Here is an 18667-nt window from a genome sequence, read left to right as displayed (position 1 = left end):
CCTAGCTTTGGGTTGCAGAGTGCTCTTAATGACGCTTAAATGGGCTATTGAGCTGCTCTTAGCTTGCTCTGCTGCTTGCTAACGACCCCAGAGTGAAAATGCTTCACTTCCTCCCCTTTTAAATGGAATGTCCACCATGAAACGTAATCCAGTTCCTGTAAGTTGGATCTTTTTCTTGGAGAGTTACCTCTATAGATTGCTGAACGGAAAGTGAATGTTACCCGAAAGAAGAAAACCAAGACGGAGAACCAAGAAGTTTACCTGTGACCTGATCAGGAGAAAACCCTATAGAGCTGGAGATTCTTCTTTCTTGCTTTCTGTCTTTTTTGCTGGCTTAATTGCTTTCTTCTTTCTTTCTTTCTTTCTTCTTTAATAGAATGACACTAATGTAATGTTGTTTTGGACTGTAGACTCATCTTAATTCTGTCTAAATGGGTCCATTTTGCTCTACTGAGCAGCTTTGAGTTTCTTGCAAATGAGGAGTATAGTAATTACGCTTCCTTTCTTGCTTTAAGAGTGCTACTGCTGCTTTATGATCTGCTTAAAAAAACAACAACACAATAAACAGAAATAAACACTCACTTACCCCCAGTGACTGTTTTTATGAGAGATGCATGAGAACCCGCAGCGCACACGCATGGAATCACTAGGAAACAATATACCTTTTAATTTTCCAGTGCTGTTCCATAATGAGCTTTTGCCCACAGACTGTTGTTTACGTATGAAAAGGTTGTGCGACCATGGATTGCAACAAACACCAGTTTCATGAATAGAAAAACACAATTCTACAACAATGATATTGGCGATTCATGTGATCTGGAAACCAGTAACTAACTTCACTTGCATCCTTTAAGACTACTATACGTGATGGAGCTGTTTTTCCCTATCACCCTTATAAAGTACCGCTAACTTTCAGAAAGGCGACAAGAAAATTCAGTCGGAGACAGGCAGCCATTGGGTATAATGAAATATTGTATTTTAGTCAGACATGAGAGAGTAGGGAAGGTTATAGTATCACAGGTGTTTCACACATCATCGGTCGGCCTCTCTCACAAGGATAGAAAGAAATCACTGGGTTTTAACAACACCGTTAACATAAACAATGACATCATAGGATGTGACATAGATGAGTTTCCGGTCGAAAGGTGGACTCCTTGGATTGGATGAGAGTGATGATGATACGTCGTCGTCAGATGAGGATGATGATGGTAGATGATAATGCTGAAGGTGACCTGCGCCAAAGGGTCTGGGTCAACACTTTGTCCTCGGTCACTGGTCAGTGATGGTCACTCAGTGGCACTGAAAGAATGGTTATCGTATCGGAGGGACAGAGATGAAGTGTTCTCAAAACAGTTCTTACTTAACTAGAAATATTGACATAACTCGAGGAGCCGACAGATAGCAACAAAAAGCCTGTCGCTAGTTTGACCTTGCATAGAGAGAGGGAGAATAGAAAAGCACATTTAACATGACTGAATTTAGGCCAATATGACACCATTATATTACTTTGACATTTAAGCAGGTTATGACACTAGACAAATTATAATCAACAAGAATAACTAGAATAACTCTATCAATACGGTTGCTGTACAATCTGCTGGTGTGTGTGTGTGCGCGCGCGCACGCACGCACGCACGCACGCACGCACGCACGCACGCACGCACGCACGCACACACACACACACACACACACACACACTGATAGATGCATATAAATACACTCGAATGCACAAAGATATTGTTTATGTTTCCATTTATATTATGCTTGTGTGTGCGTGCGTGCGTGTGCCATGTGATTGTGTTTTTGCTCAGTGACATTGATAAATGCATTGTGTGATTGATATTTGACAAACAGGAAATGTCTCCTATATCCCTCTTATGGCTGGATGTTAACACTGCTCTTTTTGATATGTAGATCATCTTTGATCTTGTTTTTAGTTGACAGAAGTTATCCCCTCAGACTACTGTTCTAATTTTTACATTAAGGGGATGTTTGGTAGACATCGTGCGTCGATTGAATGTGATTATAGGCTTAAGGATTCACAATTTACATTCACATTACATTTATCATCACAAGGCGGATTCTACTGTAATCCACAACTTCAAAGTGTCCCCTAGTCTTCTGAGCTACCAGTATTCTCTCTGACATTCACTTTTTATGAATGCGACAGCAACCTGCTTTCCCCTGGTATTGTTTGAGATATGATTTATGACTAATGCATAATTGATCGTCATACATTATTTCCCAGGAACAATGATCATTGCACAGCACGCAATAGATTCATGATGTGTTGCTGATTGCATGCAGAGGATGTACCGTTATCCCCCCGTCACAATGTGCCCTCAAGAAGTTGACTCTGTTGCTGCAAAAAGAGCAGTGGCACTTTCAAGGGACACGCAAAGGACACAAAACCCTTCAGTGCTGTTCCTGTGAAGGATAAATTTACATGGTGTGAATGATGACATTATCTAGCCTGTCTTTGTTGTCATTGGTTCTAAGGGTACAAATGAAGAAAACACATTTTGCTTTACATGCAACCCTCTCTGCATGAAATGATAACGCATACAGTATACAGTATCTGTCTTTCTGTTCCTACAGGTGATAAAGTTGTCATTTGAAGAATTTGACCTGGAGAGAGGATATGACACTCTAACTGTGGGAGATGGGGGGAAGATAGGAGACACACGGAGAGTACTATATGTGTAAGTATCACCTGAATACTGATGCAATTCTACTACTACTACTACTTGTACTACTAAAATGCTAAACCTTTTATAATTATTAACATGACAAAACGCAAGGAAAGCGATGTAGGTTAATGTACATATGAATAGTATAAATATTGCTATTATTTTGTTACAATGTGTGTGTGTGTGTGTGTGTGTGTGTGTGTGTGTGTGTGTGTGTGTGTGTGTGTGTGTGTGTGTGTGTGTGTGTGTGTGTGTGTGTGTGTGTGTGTGTGTGTGTGTGTGTGTGTGTGTGTGTGTGTGTGTGTGTGTGTGTGTGTGTGTCTCTTTGGCTGGCACTTCCTCTAGATTGACTGGCTCCAGTGTGCCTGACCTAATTGTCAGCCTGTCCAGTCAGATGTGGTTACACCTGCAGTCGGACGATACCATTGGCTCACAGGGATTTAAGGCTGTCTATGAAGGTACTGCACTCCTCTGACACATGTACACAGACACATGCACACACTCGCGTACACACACGTATGGACAAAACCTGATATAGGATGTGTGCTAGATTTAATTAGGGATCTGTTTGGTGTGTATTCATGTCAGCAATGTAGCAAGGAGCTAAACCATTCATTTATTAAAAATAAAGAAGCACTTTAAAATAAATGTGTTTTACTGGGAGCCAGTGAAGAGAAGCAAAAATGTAAGTGATCTGTTCAAACCTTTTGGTATTAGATAAAACCCTGGCAGCTGCATTCCTAACAAGCTTGAGTTAATTTAACAACTACTTTGACAGACCAGCAAAAAGTGCATTACAGTAATCAAGTCTACTGGAAATAAAAGCATGAACCAGCTTTTCAGAATCTGACTGTGTCAGAAAGCATCTTTAGATATATTCCTCAGATGATAAAAGGCAGTCTTGGAGATATTAGTTCTGTGCTTCTGAAAGTTAAGATCAGCATCCAAGATCAAGTCAAGTTTTTGACGTGCTCACAAGGTTTCACTGACAGGAGTTTTCCCAAGAATTGGAGATTTGATATCGTCCTGTACAGTAGTTCTCAAAAACATGATTGTTCTTTTTATACAAAGGTGTTATCATGGCATATTTAAGACCTCTGGGAAGAGAGTAGTGAGGCATCAACAATCTTTAGGACATAATCTACAAAACTGTTAAACATATTTCTGAACATTTCATTGGGTACTTAAGCACATCAGCTTAATTGCTGCACCACTACTTAAGCCTGATTTATTCTTTGTCGCACAACCGTGTAGCGTGCTCAAAATAGCCAATCTACAAGCTCACTATGCGACGCATCCGCGACACGTTGCTATTTTAGGCGTGCAACTCCATCGCACGACTGAGAATAAATTAGACATTATACTGTAGTTCACTATGTTGAATGAAAGCGAAATTGGACGTGGAAGAATAGCGATTACAACCACCAGCAGAGGAAGACACAATATTATTCCTATAACACAGATTTAATATTTACTGTAAAAGGCAAATGTGTTACATTTATCTGATTTGTGAACATCAGCAGGTATTGATCTAAGTGGAGTAATCAGTTTATTAAATGTATTCTCACGAACATACTGTACATAGAAAAATGGTTTGTGAAATCTGATTGGTTGCAATGTGTGGTATAATAGAAATATACCACAGATATGATGTCTTCAAACAGTTCTATAAAAGATGTAAAACTCAAACTGTAGGTCAAGGTGGAATTACAACATTTAAACTTTTATCTCCATGGAGGCTGAACTATGGAGGAGTGGATAGATCAATGCATGTCTGTGGGAGAAATCCACCATAAAAGGACGGCATGCACCACGGTGGAAAGGCAATGCTTTGATGACTGGTGCCAAGAGAGAGATGTAGTTGCAAACCTTCAACAATCATCAGAAAGTGTGGATCAATTCGGTTTTGTAAGATTTATGATGCTAGCTTGTTCAGCCAGACACTCGAGAGGTTTATACGCATGTGCAGCACTATGTGGGCGTACTGTATGTGACGTGTCAAGCAGCTGACCAAATTGGCGGTCTACTTCAAGGGATAGTTCACCCCCAAAATGACTTGTTTTTTACCCCATGGAGACTTGAATTCTTGGATATTTTATTTGTTTTTGTCGCATTCCTAAGCCAATAATTTGACGAGCGGTTCCGGTAGGAGACACAAAGAGTCTCCTTTGTGTCTCCTACCGGAACTGCTGCCTACTGGTCATCAATTTATTGGCTTAGGAATGCATAAAAAAACCCACAAATCCATGAATTCAAGTCTCCATGGGGTGACTAATCGATAGAAAAAAAAGATTTTTGTCTGGGTGAACTATCTCTTTAAGCTCACCTGATTCCATTGCACTTCCTCTTGCTGTCGGTGCTGCCACTGATGTTGTATGTGCTTTGTTTGCTCCCAGCACCACCAGTAGGCTCTGCTTTACTAAGGGTTCTGTTTTCCCCTGGAGGGTTTATTATAGATGTATATCTCCCTGCTCTTAAATGGTTGTCTGTAATGTGCTGACCAGGGAGTAATGTATAGCAGAGCCAGGACGCCAAGATCATACATAATATTCACACTTGTATTTACATTTTATAAATACAATGTTCTCAAGCTATTATTGCTCTCAATCGCTCAGTGAGTTATCTGACTGAACTATGCCAGTGTCAGAAACAGAAGATGGGACTGGTGATCTGGAAGAGCAAAACTGAAAGTGGTTAATTCTGTCATGGGGTTTTATAAACATTTAACCAGTGTAAAGTGCAATGAAAAGAGCTTGCGACTGATGTAAACATTGCACAACAACCACCATGTGCAAACAGATTATATTATATTTAAGAGAAAAACAAATCTGATCTACATCATGCTCATAGCGCGGCACTCGGTGCCGCGCTTTGCTTTGCTTGTATATCTGCTATTTTTGAAAATCATAGCCAAAGAAATCTAAAATGACACAGATGCTTTCCCGGTCTTAATGGATTAATGTAAATATGTTTATAATGCATTATAGTCATAGAAAGTGTTACTACTTTACTATTTTACTGCTAGTATTTTAATTGGGAAGTGTGTATTGTTTTATTTCTCCATAATTGTTAACTGTTTTCTAAAAGCAATAACTCACTCCAGACCAATTGGCATTGCGTCTGGCCAACAACCCCCTTAGCTGTGATATAATGACAGTATAGCATGGCCTGTCAGGAGTTATAGTGGCTTGAATAGCCCATAGACACAGATGGATACATCAATTATGCACACATACAAAGACATGCACACAGCGAGACACGGTCACACATGCACACATAATGAATTTGTCGTTGCCGGGCCGAAACCTTGTATCTCAATCCATATTTCAACGTTTTATGTTTTTTGCTGCAAAAATAACCGACATATGAGCTCACGACCTGTGACGTATGGTGAGTTTATAGATCTGCTATTTCCGCTATATAAAAAGTATGAAAGTAATGAAAGGTATTTACAAGCTTGTGACTAAATAATAACTACTGTACATTGGATCCAGTGGAACATAGGTTAACAGGTTTGGACATGCAAGCTTTCCACCTGACATCAACAATCCTACTACCGTATAAACGCGAGAAATCTCTGTCCGTCTGTCTGTATGGGCATGCCCATACACTGTTTAGCCCCGACTGACTTTCAAACTCTGCGCGTGTGTATCGGCGAGGACTCGAGGCCGTGATGTGCCAAGTAGGAAGTCGGTTGGATCAGCGGATCTCGCCAAACGACCCAAGTGAGTGCCGCGCCCGGATCGAGTCTGTGGAATAGGCGGTCTTCCAGAACTACCGACCATCTTCAAACTAAGTTGGTCAGATCAGCGATCTCCCAAAAATATCGATAGAACCGCTGATCCCCATAAATGGAGTACGTTAATGTCATCAACATGACATCATAGACTGGCCTAGACTCAATATTTGAGCATGCCTGACACAGAACTCCATTTATGAGCATAAAAGGGACACAGACAGACAGATACAGAAATCTCCATATAAGGACATAAAAGGGACACAGACAGACAGGCAGGTACAACAGTTACTCTGGCATTGGGTATTGCATAACTGGGTGGGGCATGCATTTCCAAATTGCCTCGTTCTAGACTTCCGGACGTTAATATAATACACAGACATACCGTACTGTACTGTTATTCTCTGTGTCTGATGCAGGCGACCATGGAAGTAAACATGAACGTACACATGCATTCAATATAACACGAAAGGCATAGCCAGTGCTATTGTCCTCTGTCACCTATGGATGTTTATTTGCGTATAGCCGACCACCGATTTCCATGGCGACAATGCTCCAGTTGAAAAGGTTTACTGCGAGGTGATGCGTTTGTGCGATTGCACGTGAGTGTGCAGGCTAATGCATGGTTTACCACATGAGGCACAGATGTAATGCGCACATAGGAGGTGAGACCCTGCAGCATGCTGCAGTGTCTACGCCACAGTTTTCCTCCTCTCCGTGGCCTGTTCCTGGAAGCGTGTGAAGCCTGGGGGACTGGTGGAACGCCAGGTGCGGTGATCAGCAGCCAGATATTCCAGTCCTAATTGTTGGATGTCACAGCAATTCTGTGGGGCTGTTAGGTGGTCCTTGTGGCATTGCCGCTGTCCCTTCTGGGTGGGCATGCGGATTACATGCCCTACCCATGCAGCGCATGTGTCACTTTGATGCTGGGTGTCTCGGTCTGGTCATACACAAGGAGGAAGTCATTAGTGCTAATTTATCCATTTGTTACTCTGAGAGCCCCTGCCCCTTTGATCTGTCAGCCGCAAAGGGCCCGTTTCCATGGAATTTAAAACGTCTTACGTTGTAAAATTGTCTGCTTCATTTAAAAATGTTCAGAGCGTAAGATGGCTGTTTGTATTCTGCATCAGACCTGCTTCAAATGTAAGGGTTGTGACCCTAATAAGACAACTGTTGATGATGAGACGTGATAAGCGTTCAATTTGCTGGGGGGATTGGGGATCCGTGGCCCTGCTTTTGATATCCCCCCTTTTGGCCATTCATTTTAATGTGGGGATATCTTTTTATACCTGCTTCTGTTCAGACTGAATACACACATGCATTTCCTTTTGGGAAATGTAGACTGTCTGATGCGTTTTATTTATGTTTTATAATAATATCACAACTTAACAATTTAATGGAAATTGTATGTTTACCATATTAACCTCGGCGTCCCTACGGCATAAAGTGAATGTACATAGTAGAAGTTTATTTGAACGTCAGGGAGCAAGCAGACAGACCACATCTTGGCCTACCAAGACTTTCGCCTTAAGCTCCCCTGTCCCCTCTCTCTAACTCTTTCATGTTCCGCAAATTTGTCAAAAAAAAAATCATATTATTTGTTTTTGTTTTCAGGAAAATAACTGATCACAATGTGTCGCGATACAACGCATTGTGAGCATGCAGATCAGTTATTGTTGCTGTTTGCCAATACATTGAGGGGTATAGGGGTTATGTGGGTAACCCTCGGTGTGATGTTATGTAATTGAATGCAAATGAGTGCAACATGTTTGAGTTTGTGTTGCTTGTCAGGTCAGTTCCCTTAAAACATAGCCTACAGTGGTGTTTTCTCCTCAGTAGTCCAGTTGTTAAACAGCTAGTGTAATAGACGCTGAATGTTTTCATGGAGTCATTGGGAGCTCTATGTGTTTAATATCAAAGGCAAAGCAAAGCAAAGTTTGTTGTTTACCCAGGGTGTCGGACTAAGCACGAAGCTTGTTTCCAGCCGGACCCTGCATGGAAGCCTTGCTCAAGGGCTATTCAGCGGTGATTCATGATTGATTTGATGAATTGGGGAATCGAACTAGGGACCTTCCGGTATCAAGGCCGCCCCTCTAACCACTAGGCCACCGCTGCCACTTTATATGTGTTCTTAAAGTTTTTCAGCTTGGGACCCAAAAGCTAAATGTGGTGTCTCACTGGGACCCAAAATCACAAAAATACATAATTAATGGTCTCACTGGGACACCCTAGACTCGCACCCAGAACCACACTTACTCACCCCCCCCCTGCTTATTCCCTCCCACCTTCATCACTATCCCCAACCTTTTGATTTTTATTTTTTTTTACAAATCCTTTTTTTAACATTTTACTGACCTGACACTGGTGTTTAATGTACTGTAAGCTGATTAGGGCTGCAACTATCAATTATTTTCTAAATTATATCGATTACTTTTTTCTTTAAATTCTCTTTTTTCGAAACATCAACAAATCGGTTAGCCACTTAAGCGTTATGTTATACTTTGTCATACAACAGTGGCATACAAAAATAGTTAAAATGGCGGATCTACAAGCTCACGATGCAATATGTGAGGTCTACTATTTAACTATTTTTGAAAATGTTTGACATTTTTGAAGCTTTTCACCTATAATGATAGCCCAAAATAGGGATAGATTATTAATTGATTTTTTTATTAAATTATCTGATTACCAAATTTTGTTTTATTCAATCAATTTTATCCATTAGTTCGATTACCTATTGCAGCCTTAAAGCTTCACGCGCACAGCCAGGAGGAGCCGAGGATCAAACCGGGTTCCAAGACGGTCGCTCTACCTCCTGAGCCACTGCCGCCAAGTACATCTATCAGGATCAGAGCCAGGCTCAATCAATCAATCTTAATGAGGTGTGTTTTTCAACCAGCACGTCTATTCTGGGCTCCGTTTTTGAAAGGGCAGCCCCGAGGTCATGCTCACAGTATAGTCTGTCACTGTGCTAATTTGTCCATGTATGCCATAGTAGAAAAAAAAACAGTATGTAGTACGAAACACTGGAAGAAAATGCTCAATTATGGATAATTTATGGGGAATGTATATCCCCAGTATACATGTGCTCTCTAGAGGCCATGAAAAGCATAACCCACCCTGTGGTGTTCTTACACCTTCACACCTCTGCACAAAGGTGAAGGTGTGAACAGGGACGTGCAGAGGGATTTGGAGAGGCAGGGGCTGGAATTTCAAAAGGGCATTCGGTGCCCTTTTTCAATAACCATACTTTTAGGCCAGAAAACCCAAATGACCCAAAAATGTGTGCTTAATGTCCTCAAAGTCACACATCCAACAAGCTTTCAATTGAGCAGATTGGACCCTCCGTTCCAGAGATAATGGCAAAAACATATTGAAAACGGCCACTTTTGCCAGTTTTCGATCGCCGTTTTTCGATTGCGTTTTGGCCATTGTCGCCCGTTTTTCTTTAATAACACGGGCAAGGAAGATTGGACGGCGACAAACTAGATACCTGAGTAAAGTTCACTTTGAGCTGCATCCAACACATCCACTGCCATTTCCGTCGGCCTTACCATTCGGCTGCTAGGGACAGTTGAAATGTATTTTTTGGGGGTAATAGATTTTCTTTTTGTTTGTTTTTTCCTGTCTGGAGAGGGCACTTTTTTACCGACGGGTAAAAGGGCAGGGGCTCAAGCCTCCTTTCATGTCTTTGTGTGCGGGTTGGGTTTCCATGGCCACGAGACATTCCCCATAATTATTCGTATTTGACCATTTCCATCCAGTGAAATTGAATTAAAATGCTAACGGGTAAATGGTTCATTTGTTTAGCGCCTTTATCCAAAGTAACTCAATATGAGCATTACACTCTATTCACACACACGTTCATACACCGACATCGGAGGAAACCATGCAAGACGAAGCTGTTAGGGCTTCAGTGTCACACTCAGGACATTCAGGACAATTCAACACTAACCCAGGGGTTAACTGTGAGAGTGTCGTGGTCTCAAGACGCATCTTATAGTCATTGCTGGCCTGCAGTGTAACTAACCAGTGCCTCCAAATCTGTCTGAGGATCCAGCTCTGATGGCCCAGCTTGAAAGTGATGTGTCCACTTTCAGTTATGTAGCGCTATATTATTGGGTCACTCCAATATGATATATCCCTCCACGGCAGAGCGGAGGCACCGAGGTAGACTAACAGATTAATCTGTGTACGGGGTGTGCCGCAGCTTGTGGGCGTCACCCTCTGCGATGCCCAAATTCCTACACGGCCCACCTTTCCACCTCTTCCTTCTCTTGGCGAGAGTAGCGAAGCGGTGGACTTTTAGAGCTCCACATGAGGTAAGCTCTGTGTGCAGAAAGTAAACTTGCAAGCTATAGCTTAAGCTATTTACTGTATATAGCTTTGGCGGAGCTACTTTTGGCTCCTCCTTTGAGTGCTTCTGCTTTCCTCCGCTCGCTTTGGCTTGTGCCATCTCATTCATGAGTGTGTCGCTTTCTTTCGCAGATTTAAACCGTGTACGTACGGGCGATACACGGTTTGGTAAGCCTGTATTGTGGCACAGGGGGTTTCTTGTCCTTCGTCCTGTTGCTGAAACCCTCCCGGTTGTCTTGGATTGGGACTGCGCCTAACCTTGTAACAAGTTGTGGGAAACTGTGTATAGTTAGCTTAGGTTAGGTTTCGGCTTTGCGAGTTGAACACTACTCACGCTTGTTGATTAATGAACTTATGGGCTCCGAGTGAGCGGGTTGTGCGATCCCTCTAACCCCAACGAGTGATCTGACCACTGGTGTGCTTTTGTGCTAAGCTATGCCAAGCTGCTTCTCGACCTAGCGAGCGGCGTTCACAGCACACTATGTGGGCTAGTAATGGGCGAGTGGCGTTTTTTATGCGACGGGAAATATACAGAAGGATTTACACTTTTGTTTTTCCACGTTTTGCAGGCCTTCCACGTTGATCATGAGGTGTAAAGGTGGGCTGCGTAGGAATTTGGGCATCGCAGAGGGCGACGCCCACAAGCCACGGTACACCCCGTACACGGATTAATCTGTTAGTCTACCTCGGTGCCTCCGCTCTGCCGCAGAGGGATACATCATATTGGACTGATCCAATCCCTCACATACCCGTGGTTACCTACGTAACCATTGTTGTTGCTGATTAGCTTGCGGACTAGTCATAGCATGTGAGCAGAGCAGGGAGTGGAGGATCAGGCAGATATGAAAGGGGTATGGATCAGGTTTTCAAAGTGAGAGCACATAAGGCTTCTCTCCTGCTCCAATTTGTGCCCCAGTGCCACTGATACACTGAAGCATGACTCATCCACAATGCATCTGTGTATGCGGTGCACCCATTCATCCTGTCAACAATGGAGTTTGCTAAGAAAGGGAGAAAGTGAGAGAGAAGGGGAGAGAGAGAGGTGGGGGACCGTTATTTATTGCCCATCTCGCTTCACAAACAAGTAGAGTTTTAGTTTTTATAACACATTTGGGATATTCTTCCATGAATGGAATATTCTTCCATTAAACAGTCCATAACTAGACTCAGGAACGATGCAAGTTGGAAATGCATGCCCCACCCAGTTATGCAATACCTGTTGTACTCGTGTCAGACTACCTGTTGTACCCATATGTCTGTCTGTGTCCCTTTTTTGCCCATATATGGAGTTCCATGTCAAGCATGCTCGGATATGGAGTCCATGCGAGTCTATGAAGTCAATATACTATGACGTCATATTGATGACATCAGGGTACTAAATGTATGGGTATTTGTGGCTTTATAGATGTTTGGAGATCCGCTGATCCGACCTACTTCGCATCACTCCCTCGGGTTCTCGGTGATGCATGCTCCAAGTTTGAAGAATGGGCATAGTGGTGGGATCGGTGGTTCTGGACAACCAGATCTCTATATGCCTATATATGGGCGTAGCCGCTGGATCAGCGTTTTTGTACAACCGCCGATCCGACGGACTCGACGGCACTCCCTCGGACCGTCTGTGACGCGTGCGCAGAGTTTGAAGTCGGACTGTCAGACGGTTCTCAAGATACATGAATAACAGACACGCGTACAGACACGGACAGAGATATTGCGCATTTATAGTAGGATTGTTGATTCAGTCTTTCACAGGTATATTTTTCAAAATAAAAAAAACATTCCACATAAATGTGTTTTTGAAAATCTCTCTAAACACTATTTTAGTCTTGAGTGTTTGCCCCACAACTCATGGCAAAATGACGCAGGGACTACAAATGTACCAGAAATGTATTTATTTTAAAGTTAATAGATACTGTTTGGTCAAATTGATAGCCATTATACTGCAACATAACTCAAAGTTAAGTACAGTCGGGTTCCTACTGTGTGTTCATGTCAAAAGAGCGCATTGTGCTCTTTTGGAAACGGGACTTCGAATGGAAAATGGAAAACACTGCATGTTCAATTATGCTAAAAAGAAAAGTTGCACCAAAAATACAGTTTTTTTTGGTGTGAACAGTGCGCATTGTGAGTGGACCAGCAGGGAATCTTTTTGAGAACTGTGATCACAATGGCTTGTTGTTGGTATCCTTCCACTATGTATGATTTCAGAGGACCAGATGGCAGTGATCCACCGTACTCAAATACTTGAGCCGGGGATTCCATCAGGGCAAGAACTATTTAGTTTTGTCAGTTTTTTAGACTCTTAACCACTTAAACCCACTAGTAAAACGGACCAAACTTGCATCTACTTGGTGCACTCTTTTTCCCTCAACGGCACATCACTTAACTGTTCTACAAGTGTGTACATCTGACTTTACTGTGATCTGCTTCACAGTAAAATCCTCAGTATTCATTTAACTCAGAGAGTGTACAAATATAACCAAATGTACCCCTAAGAGTCAGAGTTAAATTAACACTGCTTTTCTCGCTGAACTAGCCAGCAGCAATACTGGCAAGCGAGGAGCAGCAAGCATGCACCGTACAGTATAGTCACAAGCAGCAATCAAGCATGCAAAGCTATTCATTGTGGCTGCAATATACACCTATAGACTGTAAAAAAGAATGGACAGCGTTACGCCCATAGACTCTACAGACCGTAAATTAAGCCTATTTTTCAGAAATGTCTATTTCGTGTCATATCCTAAGCAACCGGAAATTAATGCTATTGGCTGGGACCAGAGCGGGGGTGGGGAATGAATGCTATTGGTTGTGTAGCTTGTCAATCAAAGCATCACAAGGTAGTCACGCCTCTCTTAGAGCATACCCTACTTTATCATCAATTTTAAGTAAATGGGACCATAATTTACCAAAACGCATATCATGGTGATTGAAAGAAGATTTTAAACTAGTGACTGGAAGCATAAAGAATTTATGACAATGTTTATTAAGGTGATAAAATCAAGTTCGGCAAAACCCACCCACTTGCATTGAGAGTTATTTTTTCTGACACCAGCAGGGGTAAAACAGCGAAACTACAGGCCATTCATATGAACTGTCACTTCCTATATAGACTCAATTTCAAAGGCGGATGCTGGGCCCTAGTATATGTCACAGGGAAATTGGAGTTGAAAACGTAGCGCTCGTTTTTAGGCGCGGGGCTTCGGGGCACTCGCGCCTCCGGGCGCGAGTGCCCGCGCTGACCGGCCGATGCTCTGCTAGTAGAATCAGTGCCGTCCGAGTTGTAAACCGATAGGGACAGAATAGATCTTTTCATGGATCAGTATCCATGTGTGTGTGTGTGTGTGTGTGTGTGTGTGTGTGTGTGTGTGTGTGTGTGTGTGTGTGTGTGTGTGTGTGTGTCAGGGATAAACTAAAACAAATATTAAAAGCCAGAACAGTCATGCTTTCAATAAACCAAATTGAAAGCATGAGCGTGTGTGCGTGCGTGTGTGCCTGCGTGTGCGCGCGTGTGTGTGTGTGTGGTTGGGGCCATATATGTTGCACTGTGGTTGGGAAGCCTCGTGGCTTGCATTGCCTTCTATTGTTGGTTCTACAGAATTGCTTGGGGGGCGGTGAAAACGAGTGCTCCTTCTCCAATTTCCCTGGTTCTCCAATTTCCCTGTAACATATACACCACACACATTTTTGGTGGTGGGGGGTTGGTGAGTCATACCCTCCAATAGGGGCTATGCAGATATGGAGTACCTGCTACTAAACTATATTAATAAATCAATACGAAAAAAAAAACAGGCTTTGATGAAACTACAAAATAACTGCCTATATATGTGAGCAGCAGTTTGTTATTGTTGTTGTAACAGCTTGCGAAAGGTGTATTCGCTCATTCTTTTCAACTGCAAGAACCCTGAATTGCCTGCACATCCACTATGCTGTGAAAACTGCATACACTCAAAGGAAGCATTAATCAGCTTGTAGAGTTACTATGATTAGGCATTGACTGTTTTGGCTTTCTGGAACAAATGTTAAAGGTGAACTTTGGTGATATTTAACATGAATCCTGAAAATCTGTCGTAACACTTCCCGATGCATTCTGTTTGTCAAGAGCTGACACTGGAAAATCTCTTCTAGCCTACATAAAACAACTCATTTCAATTAATTTAGGCTGCCAGTGATTTTACAGCATACTGTATGATCTTGACACAGAAGGCATTTTGAAGTGCGAGGCATAGGTACAGTAGGTGCGTGCGTGCGTGCGTGCGTGTGTGCATGCATGCGTGCGAATACACACACTGTACTGTTAAAAGAGGAGGCTACAGAATATGAGAGTTGTGACTTAACCATCTGACCGTTTTGCTTGGTTATGTTTCATATTGAGGAAAAGCTGACGCTGATAGAGAGATAAAGGAAGAGAATGAGAAAGGAAATTAGGGGGAGACAGACGACACGCACGCGCACACACCCACACACACACACACACACACACACACACACACACACACACACACACTCACACTCACACTCACACTCACGCTGACTGACACACATAGTAACAGACAGACAGACAGGGAACATATATATCATCATCAGAAAGACACAAACGGGTCTGGAGGAAAAAAAGAAAGAGATAAATTGATTAGATAATTTGATGAGAGAGAGAGAGAGAGCGTGAGAGAGTGAGAGAGAGAGTAATGAAGAAGACAGGGAGGTGATGCAGCAATGTATATATTGGTTCTGCTTAGTTATGTTTGATATAGTGATGCTGCTGATGCTGTATCAGCCATAAAAATGACTGCTGTAGCAAGGAATCAGCTCTTTGGCTGTAAAACCTGCACAGTAAAGTCCTCCGTCCTCTGTGTACACATTTGTACACACTCAGAGTTACAAATGGATAGATTAACACTGAGGATTTGACTGTGGTGTGTGGGTGCGTGTGTGTCTTGGTACTTTGATTGTAAATAGTTCAAGATTAATGTAATTTGGTGAGCATGAACAACTCTTTCCTGAAGAAAACAAGCATAATGCTATTTGATGACATCGGGGAGAACATGTCTGATAACTTATCTGAATATTTTTACATTTTTCCTTTTGAGACCTTTTTTTCACACGTACACTTCTAAGCCCTGGGTTAAGCTAAGCCCTAGGCTACAGAAAGTGAAGGCCTAGCTTAACATCATTTCACACTTTATTTATTAACCCACGGCTTAGAGTAAGCCCTGGGTTGCACACATAATCAGAGCCCAGGGTTAATGTTTTTAGAACACTCTCACAGCATGCAACTTGTTAACATTTAGCTTAGCATACAAGCATCATTGATTGGACAGGACACATGCCATTGCTAAGGGGGAGTATCCCTCAGCCATTACAGCGGGGGTATTCCACATTCGAAACTGAAAGTGTGAAAGTGTATAGTTTCCTTTGGCATCAATAATAATTGTGTGTGTGTGTGTGTGTGTGTGTGTGTGTGTGTGTGTGTGTGTGTGTGTACAGGATGTGTGCATGTATGTATGTGTGTGTGTGCGAACGCATGCTTGCATGTGCGCGCATGTGTGGGTGGAGCTGCCCTGACTCTCAAAGCAGCATGTGTATCTGATTGTGAAAGGTTTTCATTGATTCAGTCCCTCCAGTTAAGGACTAGATAAACCGCTGCTATCGGTCTCTGTATTTCAACAGAGTTCATCAGAATCATAAGGTGATCAGTTCTTGATATTTTGCGATCTGTTGTGACAGTGCCAGTTACAAATATGTTATAAGTGCATGTATGACATGTCGAAAGACGGGGAAAAAATTACAAATGATGTCTTGAGTCGATCTAAAAATACAATGATTATGTTTGTGAATCTGCTGTGAACCAGCCTGTACCTGGCTGGCATTTGTCATGCTTAGTCACGCTTCTCTGAGCAGATTTGCCGGCCAGGGTTAAGTGAACAACATAAAATATCACTGCATCAGACTGACCAGGATGTCCTGTTTGTGATGAATATCCTGCTCAAACTGGATTTAATTTAATGCACAGAAAACCTTCATTGTTAATGTATCCATTTGTAACTGTATGAGAGTGTACATTTTTAACTGAATGAAAGAAAGAAAGAAAGAAAGAGAACGAAAAGTGTGCTCTCAAGAGAGACAGTTACCATCATAATGACAGGTTTACTGGGGGCTCAACATCTCTGCAATCCATTTCGACAGTCTTCAGCTGTGTGACAGGTAGCTAGGGGCCACATACACTCGCACATGCATGCAAGGCATGCGTACACGCACACAGACATACACGCACGCATGCACGCACGCATGCACGCACGCATGCACGCACGCACGCACGCACGCACAGACACAGAGATCAGTCACCTTGAAATGTATTTGCCTCAAGCGAATCCTGGAGTATGGTGAAGAATGTCTTATAAGATGACAGACTTTTGATAGAATGTCAGATTTTAGAAAGAGAGGCTAGATAGATGGATAGATCATTTTAATTCAATTACAACTTATACTCGCCTGCACCAACATCTATTGTTCTACGTTTCCCTTCCTGAGATATGGCCAGTTACAGTACATCATTTTGACCTTGACCCTCATGTGACCCTGACACTGGACATGCACAAACGCACACGCTTATAGATCTGCTATTTTCAAATAACCAAAAATCTTTTTGCTGGGAACCCATTGGAACCCCCTCAAGAACCCCTGGGGGGGTCCCTAGACTCCACTTTGAGAACCAGTGCCTTAGAAAAATCACAACCTCTCATACTTAATCTCACACCTGTATGAATATTGCATCTCACCTGTACCCTACCCACACAGGCACACACATGCACTGAAACCAGACAATGTGCCTCCCTGTGGCTGACCGGCCACACTACACAAAAATAAAACAAAAATGTTAATGCACTTACTTATAATAATAAGAAAGAATAGGCTGTGAGGTGTGAGGAATGGTATCGTGGTAATGATGGGTAAAGACTTGTTAATGTCCTGGTAACAAGGCCTATAGGTGAGTATAGGTGACTACTGTTAGTCTAGTAACAATGTGGCCTCCCTGTCTAATTGAAGCGATTGATAGTTAACCACTGGGGTGACACAGTTAATTGAACTAATCAATTGTATTGATTATGAAAAATAATCGATAATTTAATAAAATAATAGATTAGTAATGTATCCCTATTTTGGACACGTCATTAGATGAAACGTTTTTAAAAGTTTCAAAAATTGTGAAAATAGCTGATCTACAAGCTCACAACGTGTCACAATGCGAGTATTTTTTATGACACCATTGTGCGAAGTATGAAATAGGGCTAAAGTGGTAAATCAATGTGTTCATATATAAAACACTCTTCTCGATTTTTTTGATTAATCGAAAAAGTAATCAATAGAACAATTGATAAGAAAGTAATCGATAGTTGTATCCACAACAAGTTGTATCCTTCATTGTACAATGGTAACACATGGCGAAAATTGATGATCTACAAGCTCACAACGCTTGTAGACAAACAACTAACAAATGCTAGAAAAAGGTTAGCTCATGACACTTTACTTACCGAGTAAGTCAAGACCACAAATTACTATACAAATTATTTCAGAAGCTACATTTCTTTTCTAAGAGAGAAAGACTGATAGAAAAAGAGCGTGTGTCTGTGCAGAAATCGGGTGAATATAAAACTGGCCCTCAAGCGTGAATTTAAAAATACTGTTATCCCTTGAAATAAAAGTGGAGGATTATCTTTGTATTGCCGTGTCTAGCATTATGCCAATAATCCAGCTGTTATGTTACAGCAAGCAGGGCCTCCCCTCTCATTAAAATGAGTTAACCACTTTAACCCTAGGCGTCCCTATTTTGAACATGTCATTATAAGCCAAAGATATCTAACAGAAAACATTAGGTAAGAAATATGCAACG

General features: G+C 42.1%; 1 protein-coding gene across 1 annotated transcript in view; it reads left to right on the top strand.

Moving 5' to 3' along the window:
- The window catches only part of LOC311051108 (CUB and sushi domain-containing protein 1-like), a gene marked incomplete at its 3' end in the record, with an annotated part of 707106 nt that overhangs the window by 426881 nt on the left and 261558 nt on the right, over window positions 1–18667 (top strand). The window contains exons 11-12 of the mRNA XM_084065507.1: window positions 2599–2702; window positions 3036–3148. Of these exons, the coding sequence (XP_083921633.1) occupies window positions 2599–2702; window positions 3036–3148 (217 nt within the window). The remainder of the gene's footprint in view (window positions 1–2598; window positions 2703–3035; window positions 3149–18667) is intronic.

The sequence above is a fragment of the Gymnoscopelus microlampas genome (assembly GCF_963454915.1).
Source record: "Gymnoscopelus microlampas genome assembly, chromosome: 1".
In the NCBI taxonomy this organism is placed as follows: domain Eukaryota; kingdom Metazoa; phylum Chordata; class Actinopteri; order Myctophiformes; family Myctophidae; genus Gymnoscopelus; species Gymnoscopelus microlampas.
This window is presented reverse-complemented; position numbering and strand designations above follow the sequence as displayed.